Here is a 15,451-nt window from a genome sequence, read left to right on the forward strand (position 1 = left end):
CCTCCCTCCTCCTAGCCGTCTGGTGGCATTGTTACCGTTAACCACCTCAACATCTAGACGGCTGGATTTCCTCTTCGAGCACTCGTTGTCTGTCTGATCGTGATTAATTAATTACTCGCCACCATGGGTGGAGAAGCTCCGTCCCGAGCTCCCAGCTCCTACCCCAAGCTGGCGTCGCGTCCGGTCGGCCAACACATCAAGAATATCTACATCGACAGATTGCGCCAGTTTACTGCTAGGGGGCAGTATGAGAAGGAGAATCTGGTTGCGTAGGCATTCCGTCTTTCCTTTATTTATTTTTTCCTATTTTATTTCTTTATCCACTCGAGTCATTCCCCATACGTCATGACACGTAACTATGTATTTTGAACGCACCAGATTATACAGACACAGCAAGTTGTTGACACTCGTGCAGAAAGTTTTTTGAGGCGGTGGTCTCAGATCCAGACCATGTTAAGCTCTCGGTTTATTCTGTCCCAGACTTGCAGCGTCCGACCTTCGAAGAAGCAACCTCCCACGAGTTCAAACCTACCCAGATTGGTGCCTCGTTTGGGCCCAGCTGGTCGACGCATTGGTTCCGAATCCGTCTCACGATCCCACAGGACCTCCTTCAGAAGGAACACCTGGAATTCCATTGGGATGCCGGTTGTGAGGGGATGGTCTGGTCCGAGAAGGGCCATCCGTTGCAGGGCCTGACTGGCAACGGGGAGCGGATCGAGTGGATCATCCCGGACGCCTGGCGGGATGGCAAGGAGCATGTCTTCTACATTGAAATGGCTTGTAACAACATGTTTGGTAATGCACCCGGCGGGGATGCTATCCAACCCCCGAATCCCAACAGATACTTTACTTTGACAAAGGCTCAGATCACCGCGGTGAACCTGGAGGCGCGGGCACTGTACTATGATTTCTGGATCATCGGAGGTAGGTCGATTTCCTTACGGGGTTATTGAACGTGACGGCTGTACTGACGACTGAAAGATGCGGCCAGAGAGTTCCCAGCGGACTCATGGGAACAACACGAAGCTATGGTCGTGGCCAACGAGATTATGGATACTTTCATTGCAGGCAATGGAAGCCAAGAGTCCATTAAGAAGGCAAGAAAGATTGCACAGAAATATCTAGGTGATAAGGTCGATTCGTCCAAGGTCTACGAGACGGGCACGGAGCCCATCGTCTACGCCATTGGTCACTGCCATATCGACACTTGCTGGCTGTGGCCGTGGGCAGAGACGAAGCGCAAGGTCGCGCGTTCTTGGTCGAACCAATGTGATCTGATGGACCGGTATCCGGAGCACCGTTTTGCCTGTTCCCAGGCCCAGCAGTACAAGTGGCTTGAGAAGTATTATCCCTCGGTGTTTGACCGGGTCAAGGCATGGGTCAAAAAGGGAAACTTCCAGCCCATCGGGGGCAGCTGGGTCGAGCACGATACTAACATGCCCAGTGGCGAGTCGCTTGTGAGGCAATTCTTATATGGCCAACGCTTTTTTGAGAGTCACTTTGGTGAGCGATGTACTACATTCTGGCTTCCAGACACCTTTGGTTACTCGGGCCAGCTGCCACAGCTCTGCCGGCTGGCTGGTATGAGCCGATTCTTTACTCAGAAGCTCAGTTGGAACAACATCAATAACTTCCCGCACACCACCTTTAATTGGGTTGCTCTCGACGGCAGTCAAGTGATCTGCCATATGGCACCGTCCGAGACCTATACCGCTGAAGCCCACTTTGGCGATGTCAAGCGAAGTGTGACTCAGCACAAGTCCATGGATCAGGACAACACATCCCTTCTGGTCTTTGGCAAGGGAGACGGAGGTGGTGGTCCCACCTTTGAGCATTTGGAAAAGTTACGTCGATGCCGTGGACTCAGTGACAAGACCGGTCTACTTCCTCGGGTGAAGATGGGTGACTCCGTTGATGATTTCTTTGCGCGGCTAGAGAAGAAGGCTGCGGAAGGCACAGAATTTGTGACTTGGTATGGTGAGCTATATTTCGAGCTGCACCGCGGTACATACACCACCCAGGCGAACAACAAACGGAACAACCGGAAAGGGGAGTTCTTGCTTCGCGAGATCGAATTGCTGGCGACGCTGGCGAGCGTCAGTAACATCAAAGGCAGCTACAAGTATCCAAAGGAGAAGATTGACGACATGTGGGAAGCGATTCTCCTCTGCCAGTTCCATGACTGCCTGCCCGGAAGTTCAATTGAGATGTGCTATGACGACTCCAACGAACTTTACGCGGGGGTCTTCGAGACGGGACAGAAGCTCAAAGAAGAGGCTCTCAAGGCGCTTGGTTTTAATGGCGAGGACAGCAGCAAGGGGCTTGTGGCGATCAACACACTGCCATGGCCTCGCTCAGAAATCGTCAAGATCCCAGGGGCCTCTTCGGCCTCAGGAAAGCCCAGCTATGCCCTTGTCAGCGGTGATACTGGGGTGATGAATGTTAAGCCTCTAGGCTCCACTGAATCTCCATCGGTGTCAGTGCAGGAAATCAAGCCTGGAGTGTTCCGTCTTTCGAACAGCAAGCTGAGGGTGGATGTTCAAGATGGAGTCATCACCTCCTTGTTCGACCTGGAAGCCGAGCGTGAGGTTATTGCCCCGGGTGGGAAAGCCGGCCAGCTGGTGATCTTTGACGACAAACCTCTGTATTGGCAAGCTTGGGATGTGGAGGTCTATCACCTCGATTCCAGGAAAGAGCTCCCCTCTGGTAAAACGTCTATCTCCGAGAACTCGCCTCACCGTGTCAGCGTCGTTACAGAGACTCAGATCAGCGAGAAGAGTTGGGCCAAGACGACCATCACTCTGTCGGCCAGCGTGAACGATGACGAGCCGTCCTATGTGGAGTTTGAGAGCGAAGTCGAATGGCGGGAGACGATGAAATTCCTCAAGGTGGAATTCCCTGTTGATATTGTGAATACAGAAGCATCGTATGAGACTCAATATGGTATCATCAGACGCCCGACCCACTACAATACGAGGTGAGTACATAAACAACTGTTAATTCCAAGAACCGATACGACTTGCAGATGCTAACGTTAATTTCCAGCTGGGATATGGCAAAGTTCGAGGTCTGCTGTCACAAGTGGGCTGATCTGTCTGAGCATGGCTACGGAGTCTCCATCCTTAACGACTCCAAGTACGGCTTTGCGACGTGCGGGAATCTGATGCGCTTGTCCCTGCTGAGAGCTCCCAAGGCTCCAGACGCCCATGCCGACATGGGCCGTCATCACATCCGCTATGCGATCTTGCCACATGCCGGGAATCTTGACCACCGAGTCATCCGGGCTGGCTACAACTTCAACAACCCGTTGATACTGCACCCGGCATCTGGCAACGAGAACGCCAACGCATTCGAAGCCATCAGCCTCACCGGTTCCAAGTCCCTAATCCTAGACGCCGTCAAACGCGGCGAAGACGACGAGGACGTGTCGCGCGGCGAATTCCCCACACGCAGAGGCCAGAGCGTCATTCTGCGCATCTACGATTCGCTAGGCGGCAAGAGTCGCGGCACCATTCACACGAAGTTGCCTGTGAAAAAGGTCTGGAAATGCAATGTCCTGGAAGACGATGAGGTTGAGTTGCCGATCCACGGCGCAGAGAAGGGCCAGGGCCAGCTGAGCGTGAATATTGAGCTGAGGCCGTTTGAGGTCGCGACGTATAGGCTGCAGTTGTAGAAAAACCAAAACACCTGGGGAAGGGTGGATTGACCTGTCTATACGACGGAATTCCATGGACATGGATGGATTACATGGCATCGATTATTCGTAGGTGGCTTGTATATGGAGGGAAAGAAAAGAAAAAAAAGGGGTTAGACAGCAAGGTTTCATTATAAATAACAAAGTAGGTATTATTAGTCAATTCCAGTTCGCAGAATTACCTACCTAGCCAACCTGCCTATGCAAAGGAAATATTATTGTACTGTACATACATGTATAAAAGATACCGTCGAACCCCTTTTCAATCAAGAACTTCTTTTTCTTTCCTTTCCTTGACGTCGAACGAACCGCACCATGGATAAAACAAAACAAAAACAAGATATGTAGGTATCCTCAAAGCTTATGCAAATCCTGGAAACACCGAACCCCTGGCCGTCCGTACCTTCTAGGGTTATCAAGTACATTACCTGTTTGATAAAACAAAGGATGAAACAAACGCCGTAGAGCCTTTTTTTTAATAACCAATCCCTGCGTGTGCATGCGTGAAAGAAAGAAAGCATGAAATGAGGGTTAAAGAGATGCTACGCCTCTCCTACTATTGAGGAGTGAAGGGAGATGTTTGAGCGGTGGAAGAAAGAAATAAATCAGACCCGGCAGACCGAAAGGGACCAATGTCGAGTAGCAGGGCACGAATCAATCCCTCCCGTAAGTAATCTTTAACCGTTTCGCCGGTGGTTTCGACGCGCTTCCGTCCCCGGTCCCAGCCCCGTCTGTCCCCCCGTCCGCCGCATCGTCCTCTTTGTTGCTACCATCCCGAGCGGCGGCGGAGCCCCCTCCGCTGGATTTCTTCTTGTTCTTGGAGCTGCTCGATCCGGAGGATTTCACGGCGCCGTCGCCGGATTTGGTGGTGCTGTTCGGACCGGCGCTGGCTAGGCCGTTATGCGAGGATGTCGGGGTAGGGGCGTGGGAAGGGGTGGTCTGCGCGGATGAAGGAGCGGGAGAGTCCTGTGCAGATTGCAGGTTCTGAACGTCAGAAGACATTGGCATCAATCCCTACCCCCTTATTAAGCAACTGCAAACTTACTCTCATAAAACTGGCCGAACTGCGCGAAAACACTCGGTCCTGATCAGACACCTGGGCTTTGCGTCTCGCAGCCCCTGCGCCGCCGCTCCCCGTGATCGTGAGTCCGCCTGCACCGACGGTAGATCCTCCAGAGGCCCCCTTGATGTAGTTGTCGAATCCCTTGATGATGTTTCCGGCACTGGTCTCCTCGAGGTATGACTGCTCGAAGCGGTAGATTTGCTCTTCCAGTTGGGCCTAAAAGAGTCGCGCGCGAGATTGTCAGTTTCGAACGCTTGCGAATGGATAGTTCAAGCGCGTGGAAGAATTGAAGAGTCATCAAGGACAATAATTGACAGACGCCCTCGTTCGTGAGGTGCAGCCTGAAGGAGACTATCACGACGCGACCGTCGCGACTCGCAAGCAAACTCACCATGCTCTTATCCATCATCCGCTTCTTCTGTAACGTATCCCTCAAATCCCGCCGCAGCTTCTCATAATAGGGTATTCCCCGACTCTGATTCTGATCTGTCCCACTGCTCGTTCCCCCCGTAGTACTACTACTGGCGGTGGCCGTTGTCGTCCCCGCGCCGTTGGAGGGTGCTGATGTTGACGCGGGAGGCGCGTTTTCCGCCATCCCTGACGAACTAAGAGCTCTTTTCGTCGGATAACGAAGTGTGGAAGAAAAAAAACTAACGAATGGAAATAAGGATTGGAGAATTACGCACGACGGTCGGGGAAACTCACTCACATGCGACAAGGCAGAGAAAGATGATGCGGAGGAGAAGCGTTCTGCGGATCAATCAGATCGGAGCCACCAATCAGTCAACGCGGAGAGAGAGCTAATTCGAGCACATTGTTTGCGCTGTTTGCACCGGCCATTGCGTGTTGTCCCGTTGTTGCAATGACAGACAAGGATCGGGCCAGAGAACAGATAAGCTATATATTCTCTTGAGTTGTTCTGCTGATCTAAATATTACGGTACGATTGACTGCAGGTGTCTGTTGTATCTCCTTCCATCAATTCTCTACGCACAGTACTCCATCTACGACAATGGACCATTCATCACACCATGCGGGGATGGACCACGGCGATATGGATCATGGCGGGCACAGTGGTCACGGTGACATGGACATGGGAGGGAAGTGCAGTATGAATGTGAGCCTTGACAAAGCCCGTCTGTTTGACACTGTTCAATGGACTATGCAGCTTAGCTGACAATCTGTGTTCTTCTCCATAGATGCTCTTCACCTGGTCCACGAAAGATCTATGCATCGTGTTCCCTCAGTGGCACATCACAGGGACAGCCTCTCTGATCGTCTCTCTCCTTGTCATCATCCTCCTGACAGCGGCCTACGAGGGCGTCCGAGAACTTACACGACGGTATGAGGCTTCGCATGCACGACAGCTGAAGGCTTATTCTGGTCCGGTCACCGTTGGTACGTGAATACAAACCTGCTTGCTTGCTTTCTATCATGCCTATTTTTTCCCTCCCCCTTCCAGCGACAATCTTGTGTGCTTTGGGTTTGAGTACCCGGTGTATTCTGTATTTCTGTCCGCTGTCGCTGAAAGAAAGCTCTGATGTCTTTCTACCAAGACGATGAGATCGCTGGCGCTTCAGCAGCCATACCATCATCATCTGCTGCAGCAGAGCCTGCCACGGGAACTGCCATCGGGAGCGTAACCGGCAATGATGCACATGAAACGAGCTCACTGCTTGTAGGCAGGGATAGCAAAAGAGCCTTGGAGCGGCGGGGAAAACTCGTCATGGCGGCGTTGTATGCCATCCAGGTGTTTTATAGCTTCTTTATCATGTAAGTTTCGTCGTCACTCTTCAGCCCAGTCTAATCTGCCTGCTGCGTCCTTGGGATGCAACTTTATTTATGAACTTCTATGCAACTGCATGCTGACCACGATCGAAAGGCTCCTCTTCATGACATACAATGGCTGGATCATGCTCTCTGTGGCTGTTGGTGCATTCATCGGCTATTTGGTCTTTGGGGAGTCGACTGCATCCAAGTCTGTTGCTTGTCATTGAAGTATGATATGACCAAATCATGCAAAACGTTGTATGAAGCGGGATTTCCCTCGAAACTTTATGTCTTCAAGAAGTGTTGGTTGGATTTAACTCTTTTGATGTTCTCTCAGTACGAGTATCACGGTGTTCAATGGTGTTCATGTTCAAGATCTATTTACTTCATTTGATATAGTTTTATCGTATATACCATGTCTGCAGTAGACAGTTCCATCCAATAATGCGTCATGTCATGTCAAGCTCTTTGCCAAATTCTAGGGGACTTCAATATCGCTCGCATCATCATCTCCAAATCCGAAACTAAATCCGCCGCCCTCACCATCCTTTGTGGCGTCATTTCCGTCTCCATCAATCTTGCCGTGAACGAGTTCATCCCACTTCCTCTTCTTCCCCTCCCTTTGCTTGTCCATATCCTTGAGAGCCTTCTCCAGCAGATCGGGATGTCTCTCTTTCATCTTCTCAACAAACAGCGCATATGGATCCTCGATATCCTTGCGGAAGCCCGAGACCTGGTCCGGCTTATTCTGTAGAAAATCCAGTGCCGCCGTCAGGTGTGCGCGGGGAATGAAGTTCTGAGTGATGGCGATGGATGGCTCCAGGTTGATCACCAGGTGCCACCACCCGGATGGAACGTGCAGGATCTCGCCCTCCCCGCAGATCCCTTCGATGCAGCCCGGCGTGCGTCGCGCCTCTGCGTGGAAGCCCAGCAACCACTCTGCAATGCTGAGAGGGGAAGTCACTTCGCTCTGGTCGGCCGACACATACACCCCTGGAGGCGGCGGGAGCTTTGACGAGGACGGGAACATGATCCAGTATTTGGAGCCGCGGAGGACCGCGTTCCAGGCGCTGGTGGCGTTGGGATCCTTATGGAATGTACTGCCCGACCGCTCGGGCCCAATGATGAGCCACTGCCTGTCTGGACGGTCCGACTCGAGCACCGCAAAGAGATCTTCGTCGAAACAAGGTGGTGGCCAGTACGCAGCATCCGGTACTTCGTGCGGCTGTCCCACCTTGATGCCCATCTTTTCGACGAAGCTCCGGTCAAAGAGGTACAGTGGGCTCTCGTCTGAATTGTTCTTCATGTACTCCACATACGTCTTCAAAGGCCAGTCGACAGCCTCAGCGCGGAAGACGGTGTCGCCGTACTTCTGGAGAAGGACCTCCGTGGACCATTGCTTGTACACAGGCCATTCTTTCACCGGCTCAGTGAGGATGAACGGTCGGTCTGTCCACGATTCTTGGAACTCTTCTGGAGACAGGTTCTTGAGTCGAGTGATCTGGTTCCGAGCGGGAATGTTGGTAACATAGGGCTCTAATGAGATATGCGCACAGTAGAAAGGACGATGCAGGGCGTCTGAAAAAAGATGGGAGCAGTCTAATGTGGGAATCTGGGAGGGAAGCAGGTTAAGGTGGGTTGCGCGCCACGTTCCTCGCCAGGAGAACTCTTTCGGTGAAGCTCTGCAATTGTTGCTTGTTAGCGGAATGTATACTGAAATATTGAAATTGCCCTGCTGAAACGGCTGTACTTAAGACTTAATACACCTTAAACCAGATTGAAAATTATTTCAAAGTCACAAAATATCTCAATTTCATTTTCTTTTTTTTTTTTAGAGAAACTAAAAAAAAAATCAGTCTTACCGAATGAACAGCGTCTTCCATAACTCTTCTGATCGCGTAAACGCATACAGCGCCTTACAAGTGCGTCCTATATTCAACAAACTCGACGCATCCAAGTACTCAAACAGTATCAAGATCACCTCATCGGGCAGCGCATTGAAATCTCCAATTGCGGCGCGGAGATCCCAAGCTGCAGTCAGGCCGTTGCCACTCGGTTTCACCCCGAGAGGATGACAGGGAATTGCATCACTTGCATCACGACTAGCCACAAGTGATGACTCCAATGACTCCAAGTGACTCTGCACGCTGCCGTTACTCCTGTGGGATGAGGCGTAGGTATCAGGTGGTGCCTCAGACACAGGTGCAGTCATCCTGCCCCGTAATATAGTTGCCCGTCTGGGGAAACCCTCCTCGACCAGTTTTGCCGGCCACGAACCCTAACATTAACGAACGAGAGACCGCCCACAGGCTGATTGGCTGTGTGCAGAGGCGGCGGGTACACGAAGGCGTTGCGTCAAAAGTTGGGCATTCGGGGCCATGCCAGTAGAAAGATTGCCTGATCAGATTTCAGAGCGGAACCGAGGAAAGCAATGGAGGATAGAATTACTCACCAGGCCCCATGGGCCATGGAGACCAGTAGGGAAAAAAGTTGGTCTCATCGGATGGCAAAAAAAAAAAGGACCAAGGCGGCAAAAAGTGGATGGGGTCTGCCAGTGGTGGGCAGCGAGGTGGGCGGTCAGTGTCTGTGGTCGCTGGCAATGCGGGCAGCGGCGCTGTGGCAGACCCGCGCTAGCATAGAAAATTTCATGGCTTCGTTAAAAAAAAACTACCATTCCCTCCTCTCTTCTTCTTCACCACTTCACTTGAATTCACCGCGACAGAGTTTTCACCACCTACTACTAGGATCTGTTGGTTCTCTCTTGCTACAGAGAGCCGTGATTCTAGTTCTACGAGACGCCTATTTTCATCGCGCATAGCTGCTACAGCGATATCCCACGGGATCGTCTGTGGCTCGACGCTTTTCGCCTGTAACGCTACATCTACCCCACTGTCCACCGATCACAGCGCACTGCCTGTGATCACCCAACACAACCGCTACAATCATGGCTTCTTCTGGAAAGGGTTTGGAGGAGGTCCCTGAGGGTATGCATCTCTGCAATTTATTCTGTGATTTCGTGGAGCTACTTGTGAAATTTCGCTTGTGGCGACACTTGATCCTCACCTTTTTTTCAACGGCAATCGTGATGATGATCGCTAACTGTGCGCTTTACGCTCAACAGGACAGATCGAGTCTAACTATGACGAGATCACCGACTCCTTCGATGCTATGAACCTGAAGCCTGAGCTGCTTCGAGGTAAGTTCAACAACGCGGGGTAACAGTTCGATCGTCAGGCAGAAAACTGATAACGATCAGGTGTCTACGCTTATGGTTTCGAGCGCCCCTCTGCTATCCAGCAGCGTGCCATCATGCCCGTCATCAGGGGTAGGTTTGGATTATCCATCTGGTGAATTGGTCAAATCTAATGCTTGTCTACAGGCAACGATGTCATCGCTCAGGCGCAGTCCGGTACCGGCAAGACTGCCACCTTCTCCATCTCCGCCCTGCAGAAGATCGACACCTCCCTGAAGGCCTGCCAGGCTTTGATCCTTGCTCCTACCCGTGAGCTTGCCCAGCAGATTCAGAAGGTCGTGGTCGCCATTGGTGACTTCATGAGCGTTGAGTGCCATGCTTGCATTGGTGGTACCAACGTCCGTGAGGACATGAAGGCTCTTCAGGAGGGTCCTCAGGTCGTTGTCGGTACGCCCGGCCGTGTCCACGACATGATCCAGCGCCGTGTCCTCAAGACCGACAACATCAAGATGTTCGTCCTCGACGAGGCCGATGAGATGCTTTCTGTAAGTTCCCGTGTGGGAGTGCCGTCTGTCTGAACGACTGTCGCTAACCGCATATAGCGTGGTTTCACCGAGCAAATCTACGACATCTTCCAGCTCCTTCCTCAGTCGACCCAGGTCGTCCTGCTGTCCGCCACCATGCCTCAGGACGTCCTCGAGGTCACCACCAAGTTCATGCGTGACCCTGTCCGCATCCTGGTCAAGAAGGACGAGCTTACCCTTGAGGGTATCAAGCAGTTCTACATTGCCGTCGAGAAGGAGGAATGGAAGCTGGACACTCTGTCCGACTTGTACGAAACTGTCACTATTACCCAGGCCGTCATCTTCTGCAACACCCGCCGGAAGGTCGACTGGCTTACTGACAAGCTGACTGCCCGTGACTTCACTGTCTCTGCCATGCACGGTGATATGGAGCAGTCCCAGCGTGATGTTATCATGAAGGAGTTCCGCTCTGGATCTTCCCGTGTGCTGATCGCCACTGACCTCCTGGCTCGTGGTATTGATGTCCAGCAGGTTTCTCTGGTCATCAACTACGACCTTCCTGCCAACCGTGAGAACTACATTCACCGTATTGGTCGTGGTGGTCGTTTCGGTCGTAAGGGTGTTGCTATCAACTTCGTCACTGCTGACGATGTCCGTATGATGCGTGAGATTGAGCAGTTCTACAACACCCAGATCGAGGAGATGCCTATGAACGTTGCTGGTAAGTTCGAGACTCGGTCAATTATGGCACGTGATTTGATTCTAACAGTTGCCTCCAGACCTCATCTAAACTACCTACCTTTGTCCCGACGCGTTGTGTCTCTTTCCCTCGGGCCGATCTGGGAGTACGTGTACTCTTGGTTCTGAACTCGAGAGAAGGGAGGCATTATTAGGAGCCAGCCTGGGCTTGGAGCTCGCTGGTTTTGGCAGATTCTCAAAAGTGGCTTTCCTATGTACCGCATGTAATTGTTTCTTACAGCGGTCTGCCGAGGATGCAAGGCGGAAGCTCATGTACACTGCTTCCCGTCTTGCGTCTTCGGGCCCTGCCAGGGCCGCAAATTTCTTATGTAGTCTCCTGTTCTTGTTGAGATCTTTTGCCTGTTCATGCTTTCTACATTTACGGTTTTCATCTGGATTTCCTTCTTCGCTCTGTACCCTAGCTTTGTCCTTTGGTTAAGCATGACTCAAAATCATACTTGATCACAGGCTAAGCGAATGAGATCTCTTCGTTCGAGCGCTTTTCATTGTCCTTCTCAAGACTATGAACAGATGAGGCAGGAGGCAGTTTGGGCGAACGGACGAATGAATGATAATGACACGAGGTGGTTGCATACCTGATTGATTTGCAATAGATAGAGGTAAATGCCATTTCCTTTGTTGATAAGTTAGTTCTGCTCTTAGTCACGTTACCCTCCTTCCCGTATGCACACCGTGGCTGAATTGTATGTCGCTCCTTCCCGATTCTGCGCCTTCCGTAATCGCACCCCGGGAGGACTACGTCAGGGTACTGGCTCTGGCTGTCACTTCTCCATCAGGGACGGACCAGTACTTCTCGAATTTCTTGTGCCATATCCCCTTGCTGTTCGTCGAAGAACAGTATTCCCGGGTGTCTCGCTCTCTCAGATATTGAAGAACTATCAAGCTGCTACCCATAATTCATAATTCACCATCCTGGATACTATGGCTCCCCGGGACCAGCCCGATCCCTCCACCAACAAAAGCTCTCTCCTTTGGGCCTACCACCTCCGTCAGGAGAATATCCATCTTGTAGATCAAATCGATAGCATCGGAGCAGAACTTGTTTCCGCCAACAAGAAGACCCTTGCAGTCCAGCAGGGCTTTTCTGATCTCGCAACCCTCGTTAAGACATTGCAAGCGGAGAATCATGAGCTCAGGGATGAGACCAGGTCCCTGAAGGAAAAGCTTTCCGAAACCATTGAGCTTGCTTTGCAGATTAGAACGGAGCTCGGGTCCAGTCTCGAGTCAGTGATCTTGCGCGTCAAAGCTCTCGAAGACGATGACGTTGAGCTACAAGCCGCTCTCGGAAATTTTGAGAACAAATACGCATCAATTCTTCAGAAGCATGTAGAAGGGTCGCGTGTACCTCTGGGAAAAGTGTCAGCAGAAGAAATGCGTTATTTACAAGGGAATGCAGGGAGAGAATTGTCTCAGGAGCCGGAAGATATGAGTACGTATGCGGATATATATATATATATATAGCAGCATGCTACACACTTAGTGGATTGATGCGTTCTTTGTCGCACCAACTTCCTCATTCCATTTGTTCACATTGATTACAAATTACTGACAGATACATAAAGGGCACAATGAACAAGATGCGAACTTTGCAGGTTTGGGAAGGCCGTCCTGCGTCAATACCGTTTTGTCGTCACAAGACGGGCATTGCGAGAATCCACAGGATGTTTCTGTACAGGACAATCGAGAAGAGTCAATAACGATGATTCCTAACTCAATGCCTTCAATGCATGACTCGATTCTTCCATCTCCACAACCGCCATCAACGCAGCAAGTGACTTGGTTAGGAAACGTTGATACCGGGACAGAATCTCGACTGCCGTCAAAGCCGTCATCCCATACTCTGGCTGAGAATCAAAAGACAAACCCGGAAGGCGACCTCAAATGCTTAAAGCAGAACAAGCAAAGCCTTGCAGCATACTTCTTAATGGCAGAAAACATCCGATCACAGCTTCCTAGACGGAAGCAAGAGGGCATCATCGTGGAGGCGTTCTATGAAGGTCTTAGGGATGGGAATATCAAGTCGTCTCTGGAGCGTTCTCTGGAAACAACAGGATGGACATGGAACACCCTGGAGAGGTTCTGTCGACAGTGCTTTTCACAAGAGAAGATTAATATGAGCGAAACGCAAGACGCAACAACAGGGATTGTACAATGGCCACAGTATGGCAAAAGGAAAACGAAGACAAGAAAGAGGAGGCATATCTCCCTGGGCCCGCTTGAGAATAGCGACAAAAATTGACATCAGAATTGCCAGACAATGAGATGGAAGGGCCACAATATCACAAGCGACCTACATATCAATTGCAGTGGATGATATTTATCTGAGTTTGCCGATTCCGGACTCTTGACTGTGCATAGATTCACTGTATTTAAATACTGAGGGTATATATAGACCAGCTCCTTCTCTTTCCCAGTCCAGGATCATACCTTAAGTCTCCTTGAATTCATACCGGCCGTCACGATCTTGAACCTCAACCTCGATTGTCCCCTCCTCCAACACCTTGCCACCAACCTCGATCGTCGCTTTCATAACATCTCCCGCCTTGACTTCGCCGACTCCTTTCGGCGTGCCCGTCAGAACCAGATCGCCTGGCTCGAGCGTCATCACGCGCGAGATATCAGCCAACTGTCTCGGGATGCGGTACAGCATCAGACCGGTTGAGTCTGCCTGGCGCAAGTCATTGCCTACCGAGAGGCGCAGGAAGGCGTCGTGAGGGTCCGGAATCCGCGATTTGGCGATCGGCTGCGAGATGGGCAGGAAGGTGTCAAAGCCCTTGGCGATCGACCAGGGCAGACCTTTGCGCTTGGCCTCCTCTTGGACGTTGCGCGCAGTCATGTCGATGGCGAGGACGTAGCCTGTAGAAAAACCAGAAGTGTCAGTCGCTTTAAACCCACCCACGGACTGCGCAAGAAAGAAATAGTCACTCACTATCAATCGCATCGATCGCCCCCTTATGATCCTCCGGATCAAAATCCCTCAGCGTCCGCCCCATAACAAGACCCAATTCCACCTCATAGTGTAGACTGACGCCCTTGGGGCGCAACACCGGTCCCTGACCCGGCAGCAGGATCGACGACGGCGGCTTCAGGAAGAAAAAAGGCTGTTTGGGTCGTGTGTTGTTGAGTTCGGTGATGTGGTCGCTGGCAACAAGAGGGGATTGGATTAGCTAGATTCTAGGAAAGAAAGAGGGAAGAATTGACCCGTTCGTTCAATTCGCTCTGCTTTTTTCTCTTTTTGTCTCCAATTCGCGGCGCCACACACAGTAATGATATGAGCCCGACGCGATCATTGAATTAAGAACTAAGAGAGAGCGCGAGAGGCACAGAACACAATTGACTGAATGAATAAATTGACTTACGCATAATTCCTCCCAATACAGATGACTTTCCGACAATTGGCCCTTATCGACGCCGCCATCGTTGTTTTATTTGTTCCTTTTTTTTTTGGTTTGTCGTCCCCTCTTAGATTCGGATAGACTCCTTTTGCTTTTTTGCTTGGAAGGGGAAAAGGGGAAAAAAATGAAGGAGGAATGAATGTCGGCAGGTACTGTACAGACTCCCTGCGGAGGAGTATGGACCTAGGTACTCTGTACAGAGAGTGGCGGGTTAACCCGCACCCGCGAGATTGCCGGAATGGGCCATGCGATTGATTAATATTTAGCCGCCGCGGAGTAGGTTAACTCGTCGGCCCACTTCCGAGCGGAATGGATGGACTCCATCAGGCCTACCAAATTCCTGATATTTATCAATCAGTCAACACCGGTATACATAGGGCATGATATACAGTATATTTTTTTCAAAAGTCCTTGGTTGCTTAAGCCTATGATGAACATTAGGCTTCACGGTGCTATGATAAAAGAAGGGGAAAAAAAGGCAAGTCAGAGAGAACCAGACCTGTCATTAAATTTATATCGACTCGACTCGAGAAACGTACATACAAAGGAAATCAATCAGCCTGTAGAGGCAGACATACAGACAGAAAGATACAGAAAGACTGCACTCAGCGAGGACAGACACTTGGAAAGGAAACACGTGAACGACGGGAAAGAAAAGCAAAAAGCAAGTGGCGAACAAACTCGCAGTCGGACGATCATTCGTAAAAAGGAGGATCCTCACACTTCTCTCTCGTATCCCAGGACAGCATGAAGAGGGGTTCCCATGAAAAGAAAAAAAAAGAAAGAAATCCCAAAATATAGACAAGAAGTAGAAAAGAAAAGAAAGAGAGAAAGGAAGAAAAAAAATCATTATTACAGCCGGAAACCAACTCCTGCCGCTGCAATGCAACCAACAAACACTTATGTCCTGAACATGCAACGCTTGAACGCACCCAAAAAGGTAAAACAGACGTAACCCAGAGAAGTAAATCCCCAAGAAAAAAAGAGAAAAAGAAAACCAAGTCAATCCCATCAGGTATCAAACAAAAAATTCGATATAGACAAGACAGAAAAC

At 50.7% G+C, this 15,451-nt stretch overlaps 8 protein-coding genes across 8 annotated transcripts; 4 read left to right on the top strand and 4 right to left on the bottom strand.

Moving 5' to 3' along the window:
* Positions 1 to 123: 123 nt before the first annotated feature.
* Positions 124 to 3,673, top strand: VTN77DRAFT_8386 (uncharacterized protein; the record flags this gene model as incomplete). Its single annotated transcript, XM_069424878.1, has 4 exons — positions 124 to 269; positions 416 to 924; positions 982 to 2,977; positions 3,046 to 3,673. The coding sequence occupies 4 exons, from the start codon at positions 124 to 126 to the stop codon at positions 3,671 to 3,673; spliced, it is 3,279 nt and encodes a 1,092-aa protein (XP_069274685.1).
* Positions 3,674 to 4,348: 675 nt separating this feature from the next.
* On the bottom strand, positions 4,349 to 5,352 carry VTN77DRAFT_8387 (uncharacterized protein; the record flags this gene model as incomplete). Its single annotated transcript, XM_069424879.1, has 3 exons — positions 4,349 to 4,678; positions 4,740 to 4,973; positions 5,149 to 5,352. The coding sequence occupies 3 exons, from the start codon at positions 5,350 to 5,352 to the stop codon at positions 4,349 to 4,351; spliced, it is 768 nt and encodes a 255-aa protein (XP_069274686.1).
* Positions 5,353 to 5,768: 416 nt separating this feature from the next.
* On the top strand, positions 5,769 to 6,753 carry VTN77DRAFT_8388 (uncharacterized protein; the record flags this gene model as incomplete). The annotated part of the gene is made up of 4 exons (XM_069424880.1): positions 5,769 to 5,873; positions 5,956 to 6,154; positions 6,313 to 6,529; positions 6,639 to 6,753. 4 exons carry the CDS (start codon positions 5,769 to 5,771, stop codon positions 6,751 to 6,753), a joined length of 636 nt encoding a protein of 211 aa, XP_069274687.1.
* A 251-nt stretch (positions 6,754 to 7,004) lies between these two features.
* Positions 7,005 to 8,738, bottom strand: VTN77DRAFT_8389 (uncharacterized protein; the record flags this gene model as incomplete). The annotated part of the gene is made up of 2 exons (XM_069424881.1): positions 7,005 to 8,208; positions 8,389 to 8,738. The coding sequence occupies 2 exons, from the start codon at positions 8,736 to 8,738 to the stop codon at positions 7,005 to 7,007; spliced, it is 1,554 nt and encodes a 517-aa protein (XP_069274688.1).
* Positions 8,739 to 9,470: 732 nt separating this feature from the next.
* VTN77DRAFT_8390 (uncharacterized protein) lies at positions 9,471 to 11,033 on the top strand (the record flags this gene model as incomplete). Its single annotated transcript, XM_069424883.1, has 6 exons — positions 9,471 to 9,510; positions 9,648 to 9,722; positions 9,783 to 9,851; positions 9,906 to 10,264; positions 10,322 to 10,964; positions 11,023 to 11,033. The coding sequence occupies 6 exons, from the start codon at positions 9,471 to 9,473 to the stop codon at positions 11,031 to 11,033; spliced, it is 1,197 nt and encodes a 398-aa protein (XP_069274689.1).
* An 890-nt stretch (positions 11,034 to 11,923) lies between these two features.
* Positions 11,924 to 13,241, top strand: VTN77DRAFT_8391 (uncharacterized protein; the record flags this gene model as incomplete). Its single annotated transcript, XM_069424884.1, has 2 exons — positions 11,924 to 12,431; positions 12,565 to 13,241. The coding sequence occupies 2 exons, from the start codon at positions 11,924 to 11,926 to the stop codon at positions 13,239 to 13,241; spliced, it is 1,185 nt and encodes a 394-aa protein (XP_069274690.1).
* A 189-nt stretch (positions 13,242 to 13,430) lies between these two features.
* On the bottom strand, positions 13,431 to 14,420 carry VTN77DRAFT_8392 (uncharacterized protein; the record flags this gene model as incomplete). Its single annotated transcript, XM_069424885.1, has 3 exons — positions 13,431 to 13,858; positions 13,932 to 14,143; positions 14,362 to 14,420. 3 exons carry the CDS (start codon positions 14,418 to 14,420, stop codon positions 13,431 to 13,433), a joined length of 699 nt encoding a protein of 232 aa, XP_069274691.1.
* Positions 14,421 to 14,908: 488 nt separating this feature from the next.
* Positions 14,909 to 15,409, bottom strand: VTN77DRAFT_8393 (uncharacterized protein; the record flags this gene model as incomplete). Its single annotated transcript, XM_069424886.1, has 1 exon — positions 14,909 to 15,409. The coding sequence occupies one exon, from the start codon at positions 15,407 to 15,409 to the stop codon at positions 14,909 to 14,911; it is 501 nt and encodes a 166-aa protein (XP_069274692.1).
* Between the last annotated feature and the right edge of the window lie 42 nt (positions 15,410 to 15,451).

This window comes from Rasamsonia byssochlamydoides (genome assembly GCF_041956645.1).
Source record: "Rasamsonia byssochlamydoides strain NRRL 3658 unplaced genomic scaffold VTN77scaffold_71, whole genome shotgun sequence".
Classification (NCBI taxonomy): Eukaryota; Fungi; Ascomycota; class Eurotiomycetes; order Eurotiales; family Trichocomaceae; genus Rasamsonia; species Rasamsonia byssochlamydoides.